This window comes from Oreochromis niloticus, linkage group LG6 (assembly GCF_001858045.2).
Source record: "Oreochromis niloticus isolate F11D_XX linkage group LG6, O_niloticus_UMD_NMBU, whole genome shotgun sequence".
Lineage (NCBI taxonomy): Eukaryota > Metazoa > Chordata > Actinopteri > Cichliformes > Cichlidae > Oreochromis > Oreochromis niloticus.
In genome coordinates this window covers 24,824,869-24,840,945 of record NC_031971.2, presented here as the reverse complement: position 1 = coordinate 24,840,945, position 16,077 = coordinate 24,824,869, and the positions used below count along the sequence as shown (strand labels likewise).

Below are 16,077 nucleotides of genomic sequence, written 5' to 3'. Positions count from 1 at the left end.
GTTTAATTGGAGTTTATTTATAGAGCCATCTTGAGGCAAAGGAAACAGAAAACCGCTTCACTCTGAGTAGCTCTTCCAGCGAAACAACTCCCAGCCTCTACGTGGTTGGCAGTATGCTTAAACTTTTCTAAAGAATTATGATTATTATTAAATATATTCACTTTAAATGAAAATCAGGTAGGTGTCTATATAGCTTTGGCTAAAAGACTGTGCTTTTACGTTTTATGTAAAGGCCTAAATAAAAAAATGGCCTTTTAAAATACATGACTACTTGAAATCAGTTCAGACAAAGCGATGAAAAAAGCCCGCTACGTCTGTTTTTATCAAAAGGCCAAACATTTCAATGCGTAATTATAACCTGCAGCGACAAAAAAATAACATAGAAAAGCATAACTTGATTATATATGAGTGTCACTAAACTGCAGACTGCCCTGCATCTACTCGGCCATCTACAGGGTGAGATAATAGCTCGTGAAGTATAAAATCTCAAAGCTTCACTCGGGCTTAACGTGACTCAGCACAGCGTAGCGGCGACAGAGGGAGGGCGGGCGCTAAACGTGAGTCAGCAGGCTCTGCCTCACACGTACACGGCTGAGCAGCACAGCGTGTCCGAAAGGAAAGACAGCGAGTTTACCACAGGAAGTCTGTGATAGAGCTTGCCAGAGATTTAACTGGAGTTTGTGTGCTTCATGTTACCTGAGCAAAATCGGACATTTTCCTGAATTAACGATAGTTTTTGGTCAAACGTGGAAGCAAAACTAAAGGAAGACAGACATCGATGTGAGACATGTTTGAGCTTGTTTTCTGCTCAGTCTTATCAGTTTGTATTTATTTTAGATAAAAACCCCAGAAGCTTTGAAAACCCCGTTTTGGGCACAGTAGAAAGCCCACTGGTTAACTGCTATGATCACAAACATTAAATGAATGCTGAACTAGAGGACTTCAAAACAACTTGTTTTCCTCACTAGCTAGCAAACATGACTAGCGTCTAGCTAGCCCTAGCCTTAGATAATTTATTTCCCCTGCACAGTCAGCAGTCTGCTGAAGGTGAGCTATTCATTTACTCGCCCAGGTGAGAATGTTTTATCTTCAGCAATTTAGGCCCATAAACCTTAGATAGACGGCGAGTCCCTGCTGAAACCTTTTATTAGCTGCTGCAACCTTTTATTAGCTTTATCCAGCCTTCATGTTTGGTCTGACTAAACTTCAGAGCATGTTCCACCTAAAATCCTCACAGTAGACAGAAAGTATATGAAGTGGTCATTGAATAAGCAGCCTCAACTTTAGCTCACATTGCTGTATTATCATGCAACAGTTCCTGCTGTCTGAATCATTGATCTCTCTTCTGTTGGTCTAGATGGATGGTGAAGCAGAAATAGTGAGTGGATGCACCCATAGAGAAAACAAAAGGTCACACAAAGACTTTTTGATGGATGTTGAGGACCTGGAGGAAGCAGGATCAGATGCAGAGGAGCATAGCACCAAGATGCTTCCCCAGGTGCACTATTCTGGGGATTTTTGAATCATGTTTCTGCACCGAGTTGCAGTGCAGTGTATATTCCATTGCAGGGACAGTGTCTTTTTAACATCTTTGAATTTTAAATGTGCTAAATTTTGTGTACTTTTAGATTTTTAGACTAATTACAGTTTGGTAATTGTTGTTTCATCCTCAAACCGAGTCATGGGAACCACAAGCCAGTATACTCCTTCAGATTAGAGTTAGTGCCTGGGCCCAAGCCTAGATAAATTGGGGGGGCAGAAAGGGCATTGGGTATAAAATCTTTGCCAAATCAAACATGCAGATCATCAATTATACTGACATAACAGATCGGGTTAACAACAACCGCCTTCGGTGCTGCTGGCCAGCAGGGTTGCGGTGGAGACTGTGCTACTGTTGGCTGAAGACAAGGGAAGAGGAAGGGCGAAGGAGTCTTCAGAATCATGAAAGGCCTGAATGTGAAGGTGAGAGTAGGGTCTTTAAATGTAGGGAGCTTGACTGGTAAAAGGAGAGAATGCAAAGTAAGAGAGGCAAGGATGATATGGTTTGGATGTGCAGAAGAGGGATGGTAGATATACTGGACAAAGGATATTGACTATAGAGCTGCCAGGCAGGGTGAAAAGGTAAAGACCGCAGGGAAGATTCATGGATGCAGTGAAGGAGGATGCTAGAGACAGGGTGAGATGGTGCCAGATCATATACTGTGGTGACCAATAAATGAAGCAGTTGAATAAAGTGTTTCACCTCAGCTGGTATAAAAGAGGGAATAAACAAATACAAATGTAGAATAAACAAAGAAAAAAACTTTGGTTATGGACAAAATTGTCATTTTAATCATTTGTGGTGTTGCAGAATTTCACAATCATTGCACCCCAGTACCTTTAAACCACTGCTATGTTTGTTTTATAGTGTGACTCAGGCGTTATACTGATATTCCTGATGAGTTAAAAGTCATTGTAATTTTCCAGGAACAAAGTGGCTCCCTGAACAAGAACATACCACCTATTGGTAAGGACTAAACTTACAGATTAGCAGCTGTGTACATTACACTGTGATATTTTTGTTTCTGATGCAACTTTATTTGACATCTCTGTGTCTACAATGTCTAAGGTTGCAGAAGTAGGATATTTTATTTAACAAACATTATTATTCATCAGAAATGAATTTATAGCACAGTAATGCACATAAAATCCTGATTATCACAGTTTTTCATAACGTGTTAACAGTATAAAAATAACAATGTGGAAATTTACACTTTTGGCTTAACCTGGGAATTTTATGTTAATGCATTTGTTTATGATTCTTCTGTCCCCTTATTGCAGGTAATAGTGGTATAGACCACGAACCTCATGGAGCAGACGTCTCAGGTTTCCTCCATGAATATCCAGTCTGTGTGTCACAGGACAGATGGACAGTGAGAGGAGAAGAGGTGATAGAACAGACACATCCAAATATTTTTTTTTTTTACCTGCTTTTCAAATCTTTATCTATCAAAACAAAAAACAGGACTTTATCCTTTCACTTCTAACCTTGTGGCTACTTCTCTCTTTCTAGCATATCCAAGAAAACTCGTTGCATCCATGTTTTAATGCAGAGGGAAACATTAGCCTGGTAATGTTTTATAATTTATGATTTATAGCCAAGTACTGTATATCTCCCAATCTCACGTCTAATCATTACGTTTTGTATTCCTTTCTTTTTCTTTTAGAGGAGTCCAGGTCCCATGTTGGAGTACTTGGTGTATCTTAATAGCCAGCATTATGGGCCAGATTGTCCCAGTAACGGACCTACCACCCCCTCTATCTCTCCAGTAGCCAACTGGCCTCGTCACTCTACACCCATTCCTAGTTCACTGACAGCCATTTCTACTACTGTCAGCTCCACAGTTAGCTCTGCTATGACTAGCTTCATGACTGACGCATGTAGTCCCATTGGTTTTATATGTGGTGTCACCAGTTCAGCCACAGACCCTCTAATGTCCACCCCCAGGAGTCTCTGCTGCTCTGACCAGGATCCTGCCAGTGCTGCAGCTTACCTTCACCTCCTGGGAGAATCGTTATCCCTGATTGGACACCATCTCCAGGAAACAGATGTGAGTAGATTCGATTAAAAAAAATCTTTTTAGGAGACACTTCATGTCTTTGGTTCTTCTCTCACATGTATTCTTTGTCTCACTTGTATAAATTCAGAAATGGGGCGCTTATAGTGGTTCCTATAACCAGAACTACTTTATATCTTTGCTAATCAGAAGTAAACATAGAAGACATTTTAAATAAACAGATACTGTGAAGGCCTCGATAGTTGGAGTGTATCCCAAGATAGGTGGTGGGAGTTAAAACATTATACAGTCCTACAACGTGGTGCTTTCTTTATCTTTTTCTGTCGATATTCCAAACTGATTCAAAGAGGCCTGTATCACCTTATCTAGATTAACTTATTTTAACATTGGCAATCAGGATAAACAGTCACATGAGGCTGGTTATCAACTTGTTATGTTAACCTAGGGTGAAAAATGTTGGCAGTCACCATTATAGATAAGTGGGCGACCGTGCTCAGGAAGCGCATCTGTAACCGGAAGGTCCCCGGTTCGATCCCCGGGCTCTCTGTCCTGGTCGTTGTGTCCTTGGTGGTGGCCAGAGGGGCCGATGGCGTGATATGGCAGCCTCGCTTCTGTTAGTCTGCCCCAGGGCAGCTGTGGCTACAACTGTAGCTTGCCTCCACCAGTGTGTGAATGCGAGAGTGAATGAATAGTAGAATTGTAAAGCGCTTTGGGTGCCTTGAAAAGCGCTATATAAATGCAATCCATTAATCCATTATTAAGTGTACTGTCAGCAGAGTGACTGTATTTTACAAAGGAAGAAAAAATATCAAAAGCAGCGCTGTGTGTGTTCTTGGTGGGGAGAGAGGAAGCAATGTTCAGTCATATAGTATTAAGAGTTTGCTCATTACACAGTCAGCACGACTGGAAAAAAGCTGCTTTATTAATAGAGTCAAACATATTTGAAGCCAAAAAGCAAGCTGTCAAAAATGCTGACATACAAGTTGACACACTTATTGACATCACAAAGAATCTGATAAGTTTGTTTTGAGCATTTGATTAGTGTTTTTATTCTTTCAGCTGCAGCCTTCTTGGTGCCTAGTAACTCAAGTAGCTTGCTGTACTGTAGGTAGCATTAATCAAATCATTGTTAATTATGAAATCATGGAAAGCATGCAACATATTCATTGCAGTAAAGGGTGATACAGGGCTCTCCGTGCATCTCTGCAGAAAATGGTGTGTATGTCGAGTAGTTTCTCTCTACTCTTGGACTCTCTATTGTGTGCTATGGCTCCACTTACCGGCCTCACTATGCACATACCAGAGCTGAGGAGCTGCACACAACACACACTGGTAAGCATTGCTGCCAGTTTATGGTGCATACACATCATATCCTTTACATGTTGTTTTGTGTACATGCTTTCACCTTAGTGAAATTATTGTAGTGAACTTCCAGTGTATTGTTTGTTAAAGGAAAAATGCCTGCAGATTTATGCTTTACTTTGTTGACACAATGCCGCTGTTATGAATGAAACTTGTGGTATTGACAAAGTCCAATAACTGTAGCGGTACTTATCCTGTCAGTGTTTATTGTTCAGCATTGATTTATTTGTTGTTCCACAAATCAAGTCTGCTGTCAAAATGTACTGTTTGTACTATAATACCTATTCTAAACCTCTTGAATTTGGGTCTAACAAATGCCTTTTAAGCTAAAGAGAAATATTTATCCAGAAGAGATTTAATCAAAAAAGGGAAAAACTCATTTCAAAAGGTTAAAAATAATACCAAGGAATAAAACTGAAATGTTTTCAAACAACTGAATAGGGCTGCCACAAACGATTATTTTGATAGTCGACTAGTCACCGATTATTTTTGCGATTAGTCGACTAATCAGATCATGCATCCATTGGACGTAAAATGTACACCTGAAAATATGTTAAACGTTTATTTTGTGACCCAGAAAGAATAATAATTGTAATATTAAAACTAACTAGCTGCCGCCATTGTTGACAACTGCGCTGGGCCGCGCTATGAATTCTGGAACACAGTTTCTTCTTCTTCGGGGTTTAACGGCAGCTGGCATCCTTGTACATGCAGTGCTGCCATCTTCTGTTTCAGTCCGTTATTACACTCTTAAATACTACTACTTATTCCTGCGTCTTTTGGGATCTTACAAAGCTTCAAACGACGCGTCGACTATTAAATTAGTCGTCGACGATTTTAATAGTCGACGTAATCGTGACTAGTCGACTAATCGTGGCAGCCCTACAACTGAAGCTACAGTGTAAACAACCATCCCATTCCATAGACTCAACGAAACTAAACAAGTTTGCGGTAATTTTATTATTTTATTTGGACACGTGCTCCTAAATGCACTTTATTAGTATATCATTGCAATCAGCATTTTTGCTTCCTCTTTCCTTGATTTTCTTTGCTTTGTGAATGCTTTTTTTTGTTTGTTTAAAGGCCTCCACCTTGGATAACATTGCATATGTGATGCCTGGCCTGTGAGTAAAAGGAGACCCCTACTGGCTCTACACAGCAATGATAACATGAAAAACATTTTTCTGTTAGTTGATACTTGAAAAGTAAGAGTTTTTGTGTTATGAGAATTTGCCTGCACTTTGAACTTTGAAGTGAACTTTTTTCAGAAGGACAATTTTTTTGTTAATTACATATGTTAATTAAGTATGTTTAAAATGCAATTTAAATGCCTTGGATTAACTATTTGATTAGATAGGATTTTTGAACACTCTGCTTTTTAAATTATTTGAATAGTTATAGAGATGGAAAACATTAGAAGTAGTGGGTAATTCAAAGTAGAGATCAGGCATCACATATTTACATGCCTGGTAACTCAATAATAAATCACATGTACATGAATAGCATCTTATGTTTTGTTTATACAGTATGGGTATGTTTAGTCAACTTAAATATTCTTACAAAATGCATATTGGTCAGAGTTCTTCATGCCCCCCCCACCCACCACCACCACCACCACCAAAAAAAACAAGAGTAGCTTCTTGTTGTCAGATAGCTTGGTCTGAATACTTCAAAAACTGCCAATCTACTGGGATTTTCGTTCTCAACCGTCTGTAGGGTTTAAAGAGGTTGGTGAGAAGAAGAGAAACTATCCAGTGAGTGGTAGTAAACTGGGTAAAAATGCTTTGTTGATGCCAGAGAAAAAACTGGTTTCTTGAACATGACAATGAGTTCACTGTACTTGGTTGTCCTCCAAGGTCACCAGGTCACAATTCAGTAGTCACATCATGGATGTGCAGCCAACAAATCTGCAGCAGCTGTACGATGCAATCATATCAATATCGACCAGAAACTATGAGGAATATTTCCAGCAACTTGTTGACTCTTTGCCATGCAGAACCAAGGCAAGGGGGTTTAGCCAAGTACCAGCAAGTGGGAATACAAGAAAATATTTGAGGATGAAGCTGTGGGGATGTGTGAAAATCTGTAAATATTACCCAGCTACTTTAATCACAGCCATGAATATATGCTGAAAGAGCAATTTTCTTGTTTTGCAAATTACTGACAACAGGTTAGCATTTAAATCCTTAATGACAAAGTGTTAGTGACATTAATGAAGAGCTCTGTTTGTAATTGCTTTGATGTTGAAATGAAACTTAACAGCTCTTACTTATCTGGAAGGCCATGAAGACTTGAAGTTTTATGCTTCATGATTTCGTAGGAAGAAAAGTTATATTTTTAATTTTCCATTTGTGTAACACACAAAAGAAGCAGAATAATGTTCCTCTTGCATTTATTCTGTCTTTACATTGTATCCTTGTTTGTCTGTGACAAGCCTTCATGCTTTCATTTCTTTCTGGTTATGACAGCAACATATTTACAGACCTGGTTGACCAGATAATATCCTTAGCAACTACAAACCATGAAGGACAGCTCATTTGACAGATCTCCATGAGTTTTGACATATCATAGGTGTGGTAGTTAAAACTATCTTGGAACGATTCCCAGTGGCAGCTGGTTATACCGCCTCCACCCCAGGTTGGAATGCTTAGCAACCTACAAACTGAGAAACCTGTTGTGTCAAAAAATATATTTACTAGTGCACTCATGTATGAATGTGTTTAAATTCGGGAGTGGCTCAGGCGAGACACCTCATCTGAGCAGACAGCTTTTGTCAGTCGACTGGGAACTAACATGTACTGAAGTTGTCTGCGTGAGAAATATAACCCAGTGCCAACCAAAAAAACTCAGTATTGACAAAAGACAGCACATGAACGCAACTTCGTAGACCTTAAACACTTGAGTAAGTATCCATTTTGTTGCTTAAATTGTTGTTGTAAGATTGTCTTGATGTAAGAGACTTACTTGTTAAATTAGTTCATGTTATGCACTTGTTGATTAATTGCAATCATATTAAGTTTCTTAGTTGTATTACTTCACTGAAACGACTACATTGTTGATATACAATGTGTCCTATTTGAGGAAATAGGTTGTTAGGTCAGCTCAAACTACGTCCAGAATCTCAAGCTATTTATTAACAATTTCAGCAATAGATTCACGCCTAATTTTGAATTTTTCTTACATGCCAAAGCAACTTATGAAGTTAGGACTATTTGTAATGCTTCATCAACTCTCGTTGCTGTTTTTTCAGTATGTAGTTCGGTATGGATTTGGTTTGTACCTTTTTGCATATCACTGCTTATATGAGTGCAAGCAGAATGTTGTTTGACAGGAATAGCAAGGTGTGGTATCAAACATTGAGATAAAAGTGATGTGAGAAACCCACGACCATTTCCAGTGAAACAACCAGTGAATTACTTTAGTTTTGGTTCATTCATCCACAACAGTTTAAAGGTACAAGGAACTGTAGGTATTCTGTATGCAGAGAGACTCGTGTAGGAACAGAGGAGAAAGATTTCAATTTAAGTTTAAGATGGCATTTTATCAGTTCCTGTTAAGATTATATGATTACTTAATGCTTAAAATAGTAACTTAACTGATAAAATCTACCTAGCTGAACCTGCTCAGCTGATCCAGTTGTTTGTTTTCCAGGTTTATTTGCATGTAAAGTTATGTCTGAGTTTGTCTAGGAAAAACCTAACATTAAAACCTAGTATTAAAATACAGCGTTTTTTGGGTTGGTTGGTGTAGCTTCCTACCAAATAACACAGAAGAAATTGTCCTCAATTTGTCTCTCTTTTGTTTTTTTTTGGACTCCTTCCTGTTTCCTTTATTCATGTCAGGGATGAGTGAACACTACAGAGAAAGCTACTATGGATCCTCGTCCTCGGACCTGAGATTGCTTCTTATGGGGAATATCGGATGTGGAAAGACGGCATTAGCAGACACTATCCTGGCCCAGCTTTCCCCCATTTCTCCCGGTTCCTCCAGGAGCTGCCAGCTACGGCAGGGCTTCATTGAAGGCAGGAATGTGACCCTGGTGGAGGCACCGAGATGGTACTGGAGTGGTGGCAAGATGGAGGACGGTGTCAAAAAGGAGACACAGCGAGCAATGACTCTGGTACCACCAGGCCCACATGCTATTTTGCTGCTGGTGCCTGTTAACCAATTCACAGAGGTTAGTCTTGGCTTGCCCGTTAGTGATGTCATCTGTTGCTCAACTTTGTTGACGTTGCAGTCTGTAATGTGTACTCAATAAAAAAAATGGCTATCTATCAAACTACAATGGAAAAAATGTGTTCCAAATATACAAGTTAAAGATGTTCTGAAACATCTCCATAACAAGCAGTAACCAGTTTACCAGTTTAGATCCATTTTTCCTCTTTGCCTTTTCCCCATGCAGGTGGACACACGTGTGCCTGCAGAGTTGGAGGAATTGTTTGGACAGGGGGTGCTGGACCACACCATGGTCATGCTGACCTGTGGGGACTACTTGATGGGAAAAACAGTGGAGGTATGAAAGGTGTTCACCTACCCTCTCTTTAAGCTGATCTTTATAAAGCAGGAAAGTCACTTAGTACCACTATAAAAGGGAATAGTTTCACCTATTAACTTACGACTTGGCCCCTCATTTATAAATAAATGTTGTCTCAAGATGTATCGTGTTGGATTTTGTAAACATGATGTCAGTAATCTTTTATGGGGTTATCTTATTGTTGGAGTATAACAATAGGAGTGATGCAAATCATTGCAGGTATAACACAAGCTGCATTGTTTTCTCACAGGAGTACCTGCAGAAAGAGGACCCAGGCCTGAGGCAGGTAATCGAGTGTTGCGGAGGGCGGTACCATGTCATCAATAATCGTCAGCGACAGGATCGGGACCAGGTCTGTGAGCTGCTGGAAAAGGTATGGAGTATGAGTAAAAACAGTTATCAAAAAGCAACATGCCTCAAGGGGTTTTTCAGATTCAGTAAAAGTGTTAGCATTCGTGTCCTCACACATTTTATCATTTGGATGAGTCTTCCTCATTACTTAAGTGTATTGAATTTTTTAAATACTCCATAGGTTGTAGCTTTTTGTTTTAATGGTTTCTTTAAGACGATTGCTGAGCAAGTGTGTATGCATGCATGCATGCATGCTGTTTTTCCAGCAACGCCTAGTTTCACATTCGTAAACTCACACCCTGTTGTAGTCTGGACTGGTTTGAATATTAGTGATGATCGTAATTTTCTAACTGTGACTCACAAAACAGAGTTAAAGTTCCTGCAATAAGTTACTATTGTTTGTTTATTTATCTACAGGTGGACAATATGGCGCAGAAAAACGGGTTATACTACATGAAAACAGTCCAGGATAGAGAGCTGGATAAACGGGTGAAAGAAAAAAAGGAGAAACTTATGGAAAGTTTCAGGGCTCAAAAGGAAGAGAAGAAAAAGACCCACACATCATCTTATACCCCGAACACAGAAACAATTGGTCAAGAGGAAGAGTACTTCAATGCCATATCAACAGAGAGAAGGAGGAGACAAGAAGAAAAGGAGGAAATGGTGGAAGGAGTTAAGGTGACCCAGGTGTCCAATGAGTATGTCAGTGCCATATCAACAGATTCAAGGAGGAGAATAGAAGAAATGGAGGAAATGGTGGATGGAGTTAAGGTGAGCCAGGTGTCCAATAGGCTTCATTCAACTCCAGCTTTAGAGCGACAGCCATCCTCCGAGCTCTGTGATAACAGGGAGTTAAAAAGGACACCCAGTTTCAAACTGAATCAAGGTAAATGCCACTAACTGTATGCTGTCTGACATTATTGTACCCTGATTCATTCTTTTAGAAGTGTTAAAAAAAAGACAAAACTGAGCACAACTTGCTTTTTCACCCACTAGATGGAGCTATACTCTCACAAATGTCAGAGGGTAGATCAACTCAAAAAGTGATCTCTACTTGTAAGTCACAGGACTTCACTCTCTCATATGTCACTATCAGCACTTCACTTCTTAATATGTCACTGACTCTGATTTTTACCTGATGGTTTCAGTTCACCACAGAATTAACAGCTTTGAAGAGAGATCACCCGAGCCTTCGCCTACCACTACTCCTCATTCGCCCGTCTTCTCCTCTTCCCCCCCCTTTTCACCAACTTTTGCTGCCTCTCCTTCCTTGCTCTCCTCATCCAGCTCAACCCCTTCTTCCCCCTCGTTGTCCTCATCCTCATCTTCTCCGGAGCTTCGTCTGGTGTTGCTTGGAAGATCTGGATCAGGGAAGAGTGTGGCTGGCAATGAAATACTGGGGCAGGAAGCCTTTGAGTCACGTCCAGACAGCCTCATACCAGTCACACAATGGTGTGAGAAAAAGAAGGCATTGGTTAAAGGAAGAAGGGTTAGTTTTTTTTTTTTGTTTTTTTAAATAGCTAAGATGTATTTTTTTCTATTTATCTCTACATACACCCATTACAATATCTCAAAGAATAAAGTGTTTCATACTCTCTTCTTGTTTTGTAGCTTTTGATAATAGGTATTTACATTTTTGCATGCATTTCCTCCTCACCTGCAGGTGGCAGTGGTGGATACCCCAGACTGGTTCAATTCAGAACGCACTCCAGATGAGGTGCGAGCTCAGATCTCCTCCTGTGTGGCTCTGTCCAGTCCCGGCCCCCACGTCTTCCTCTATTGTGTTCCCTTAGACCAGCCAGCAAAGACCGAGCTGCAGGCTCTTGGGGCACTGGAGGCTGTTTTTGGACCCGAAGCAGTCTGGAGACACACTTTGGTCCTCTTTACTTATGCTGATCGACTCAGGGCAAGTGGGAAGGCCAAAAATAACAACATTGAGGCATACATCGCTGATAAGCGAGGGGATTTGTTGAAGATTGTGGAGAAATGTGGGGACAGATTTCATGTTTTGGAGACAGAAAGAGGTGGGAGAGAGAGGAGCAATGTTGCCGACCTGCTAGAAAAGGTGGAGCAGACAGTGAAGGAGGCCGGGGGGCAGTATTATTCTTGTCCTGCTTTTCAGGAGGCCGAGAACAGAGTGAGGCAGAAACAGCAAGAGATGGCAAGAGAGAAACAAGGCGAAAAGCTAGCAAGAGTAGAGGATGTTGGCCCACTCAGCTCTGAAAGGCGAACGCTTTATCCTTACATGCAGTCTGTTTCTGAGGTAGACGAGGAAGTGACGGAGGATGACATTGAGAAAATAAGGGATGAGGCCGAGATGAGTGTAAGTACTATGAATATTGAGAGTCTTCCTCCAATTACACTTTCAACCTTATCCCCTTCACTACTTAGTTCCATAATGGAGAAGATGAGTACGGGTGCAAAGAATTTACCCAAGCTGTTGGCAGATAGCTCTGTGTGGGTTGGAGAGGGAGCACAGAGGATGAAAAATAGTGGAATGTGGGAAAAAGTTGGCACTAGTGCACAAAGCGTCCAAAAGATGGTGGTTGATAGTTCTATGTGGGAGAAGGTAGGAGTTACTGCAGGAAATCTCTCCAAAGCAGTAGGTAATAAAGTTCCCAAGGTAGTGGTAGATGGTTCTGCATGGGTGGGATCTGGAGCAAAAGCAGCGGCTGCAAGTCCAATGTGGGAAAAAGTGGGTTCAGGGGCCAAACTCATGGCAGAGAGTTCCATGCATGTCGGAGCTGGAATTGGAGCTGGGGCAAAGAATTTGGCACAGAGTCCCGTGTGGGGAAAAGTAGGCTCTGGAGCCAAGGCAGGGGCCAAAATGGTGGCTGAGAGTTCAGTGTGGGAGAAAATTGGGAATACAGCTAAACAGGTGCCCAAAGTAGTCATTGGCGGGGCACTGCTGGGTCTGGTGCTCGGTGTGTTTTTGGGCGGTGCGATTGGCGGAGCTGTTGGGGCAGCTGCTGGATCTGCAGTAACGGAGGTGGGCAGGCGAAAACTCAGCAAGAAAAGCACAGCAGAAAAGACCGAAGACGCTGCAAGAAATGTTGACAGAGCAGTAAACAAGAACATTGACGCAGTGAGAAAACAGGGAGAGAAATTTTTGAAAACTGAATGAAGGACTGACAGATGTTTGTATATAAAATGTATAGCAAATGTAAAAGTCCTTTTTTTTTCTCTTGTGAAATAATATTTTCAGCAAATGAAAAAATGCTTTTTGACTGCTGCGTCATTTTCGAGGCATAAAATACACTTTAAGATGAATTTGATTTGAGATGATTAACTTCAATTTATCGCTACATTTACATGTTTTATTGAGACACGTGATAAATACAGATGAGTGTGACATTTATTAATAGATGAATTACACATATAAATATTGAAGCAATAATATATAAATTAAAATACTTTTCTGAATGTTGATACATGTTTGCAAGACATCAAAATATGCAAAGGAATAATAAAAAGTATGACTATTTTTGATAATGTCATAGGTAGTCATTTAACAAAACGAGTGACCAAAGAATATTAAAATCTGTATATTGAAGGAAATTCTATAAATTAAGTCGCAGTGCTTTTTTGATTAAAAGTTTTCATCAGAAAGTCATTGCATTTTTGTGTGTTTTTAATGCTGAACCACAGAGCATGAAAAATTCTTTAAGAACATTTTTGATTTTAACAACAATAGACAGTTTTTCACTTTTTAACCTTTATATACTGAATTTGGTTTCACGTTTATGAAATCTTTGACGGTATTTTCAGCCAGCGAAACCTGCTTCATGACTACAAACATTATGACATTACTTCTCACATTCAGATTTAGGCCGTAATGAATGTGTCAAATTCAGTTCAGTAAGAGATTTTGCATTTGTAATTATTTATTATAGCGTCACAGTATAGTTACTTTGCATCTAGCTTGAGTTCATCATGTTGCTTTTATAAATTGAGAAGTGATATTTTTCTCCCTGTAGCCTACAGGTGAATGCTGGGCTGGTGGAGGGTTTGAAAAAACAGGCAGCTCTGCAGAAGAGCAGAGGTATTGACCGTAAAATGATACGAGGCATTTTACCTGTGTAAGACTTAACACAGATCAAATTGTATGCTTGAACTATGAACCTCATTGCAAAAAGGGACAGAGTTTAAGATTTAAGTAAAAAGAACAATGCAAAAGTTTGGAAATGTTAAACTAAATTTATTCACAATAGAAGGCAGAGAATTTGTGCCAAATGTGTTCAGTTTGTGAAATTACCCAGCCTCTCCTAGTAAACCATGCTGTTGTAACAGATGCTGTATGCATCTATTGCAGCTTGTTGAAATATGCGATGCCTTCCCTGGAAAAAAGATGTCATCTGCATGGAAGCATATATTGTTCTAAAAGCCATGTATACCTTTTAGAATTCAACCATTTCCATGCACACTAATGCAACCCCATACCATGAGGTCTGATAACAAGCCAGATGGTTCCTCTCCTCTTTGGTCTTGAGGATGCAGCATCCATGTTCTCCAAAAAGAATTTAAAAATAAGATTTGTGTAACCACAGATCAATTTTCCACTTTGCCTCAGTTTATTTTCAATGAGCTTTGGCCCAGAGAAGATGGCAGTGTTTCTAGATCATGTTCGCATATGTCTCCTCCTTTGCATGATTTAGCTCTAACCTGCATTGTGGATGGCACAGTGAACTGTGCTCAAAGACGATGGTGTCTCTTCTTGAGCCCATGACAGAGTCATGCCTGTATTTAGTGCTGCCTGAGACCCCAAATGTCATGGACATCTAATATAAATTGTTGGCCTTGACAGAGATTTCTCCAGATTCTTAGAATCTTTTGATGCCATGTAGCGTAGATGATCCAAAGTCAACATTTTGCTGAAATTGTTGTTTGTAGATGCAGTTTTTTGCCAATTAGTGAACCTCTGCCCATCTTTGCTTTTGAGAAACTCTGAGAAAAAGATGGTCTTTTTATACAGATTCATGTAAATGTCCTTTTTTCAGTTAACCTAATTAGTTGCAAAATGTTCCTCCAGCAGTGTCTTTTTAGGAATACTTAATTTTCCAGCCTTTTGTTGCCCCATTCCAGCTTTTTCGGATGTGTTGCTGAGATTAAAATGAGATAATATTTTTCTTAAAATAGTGAAATCTCCGTTTTTTAAACATTTGATATTTTTTCTTTGTTCTCTTGTGAAAAAAATATGTGTTTACGACATTTGCAAATCACATCGCTATTTTTTTGTTTACATTTTAGACAACATCCCCAAATCTTTTGGAATTGTGTTTATAGTTTGCAGAATTCACTCCATTTATTAGATTTATTGACGTAAGTGGGTGTGCTTCTGGTCGTAAGAGGGGCACGAGAAGGAGGTAGGGTGGAGGCAGTGGCATTATCTCTAAGTCCCAGGCTGGCTAGCATGACCCTGCGTGGCCTCCTGTATCAGAAGTAGAGAAGGTTGACACCCCAGCAGTTTTAATTACCATTTTGAGGGTTTATTTCCTGAACTGTACTGTGCAGCCATAAAAATATTTTTGAATAAATAACAGTAGTAGCAATAATAATAATACATTTCAACAGTTTGCTTTTTTATCGGGACAAGCTTACAAAATAAAATAGGTTAATGTCTAACTCATAAATCATATGTTGTTAAAGAACTCAAATAAGTTTAGTGTGTTATCCAAAAAAATCTTTGAAAAATTCTATTTGTACAACTGCAAAGTGAAACACTAGCTTTAATTTGCATGACCCCTGCTTCAGTCTGTAATCCTCTCTGAGGTTTCAGAGTGAAGCAGGGAGGAGACAGACCAGCTCAGCACAGCAGAGTGGGCAGATGCAGTCACAGCAATGTTGTGAAAGCAGTTCTTCCTGTTGTATGATCCTGAAACCAAGTGTACAGGGCTTCCCAGGGCACCCTGGTGGCTGTTTTCTCTTTCTTTCCCCCCCCTCCTATCTTCCCTTCTTCTATGCAGCGGTTGCTACCCCACACATCCAAACACCCATCAAACATGGTACAGTCACACCGCCACCACCCAACCTCCAGGAAACTCGTTGGCCGTAAATGAGACAGCACTAACTGTAAGTGTTTCCTGGCCAATTGATAGACAGACACCCGCACCACGGCAACAGCTGCAAGCCCCCTCCCTCCCAAACACTTTTCACTTTCCTCCACCATGCTGAACCCCATCTCAACCGCATCCCACATCCACCCTGACCTTCCGCAAACACAACCACACACGAAAAAATTGTTGCCGTCACACGGTTTTTTTCCCCTTGTTCTTC

At 40.2% G+C, this 16,077-nt stretch overlaps 1 protein-coding gene and 1 long non-coding RNA gene across 2 annotated transcripts; both read left to right on the top strand.

Moving 5' to 3' along the window:
• Nucleotides 1-67: 67 nt before the first annotated feature.
• On the top strand, nt 68-6,487 carry LOC106098443 (uncharacterized). Its single transcript, XR_002062338.2, has 9 exons — nt 68-111; nt 1,358-1,498; nt 2,467-2,506; nt 2,821-2,927; nt 3,053-3,109; nt 3,207-3,590; nt 4,617-4,661; nt 4,767-4,889; nt 6,003-6,487. It is a non-coding gene; the product is annotated as an uncharacterized LOC106098443 (long non-coding RNA).
• An 80-nt stretch (nt 6,488-6,567) lies between these two features.
• On the top strand, nt 6,568-13,417 carry LOC100690563 (uncharacterized). The gene is made up of 8 exons (XM_019359787.2): nt 6,568-7,821; nt 8,762-9,096; nt 9,322-9,432; nt 9,704-9,826; nt 10,222-10,690; nt 10,801-10,860; nt 10,953-11,293; nt 11,468-13,417. Exons 2-8 carry the CDS (start codon nt 8,764-8,766, stop codon nt 12,926-12,928), a joined length of 2,898 nt encoding a protein of 965 aa, XP_019215332.1. The 5' UTR covers nt 6,568-7,821; nt 8,762-8,763; the 3' UTR covers nt 12,929-13,417.
• Nucleotides 13,418-16,077: the final 2,660 nt, after the last annotated feature.

Coding starts and splice junctions, on each gene's coding strand:
- LOC100690563 (XM_019359787.2), top strand. CDS start 8,764: ATGAGTGAACACTACAGAGAAAGCTACTATGGATCCTCGTCCTCGGAC. Junction 9,827..10,221: donor TCTGTGAGCTGCTGGAAAAG/GTATGGAGTATG, acceptor ATTTATCTACAG/GTGGACAATATGGCGCAGAA. Junction 10,691..10,800: donor CAGTTTCAAACTGAATCAAG/GTAAATGCCACT, acceptor TTCACCCACTAG/ATGGAGCTATACTCTCACAA.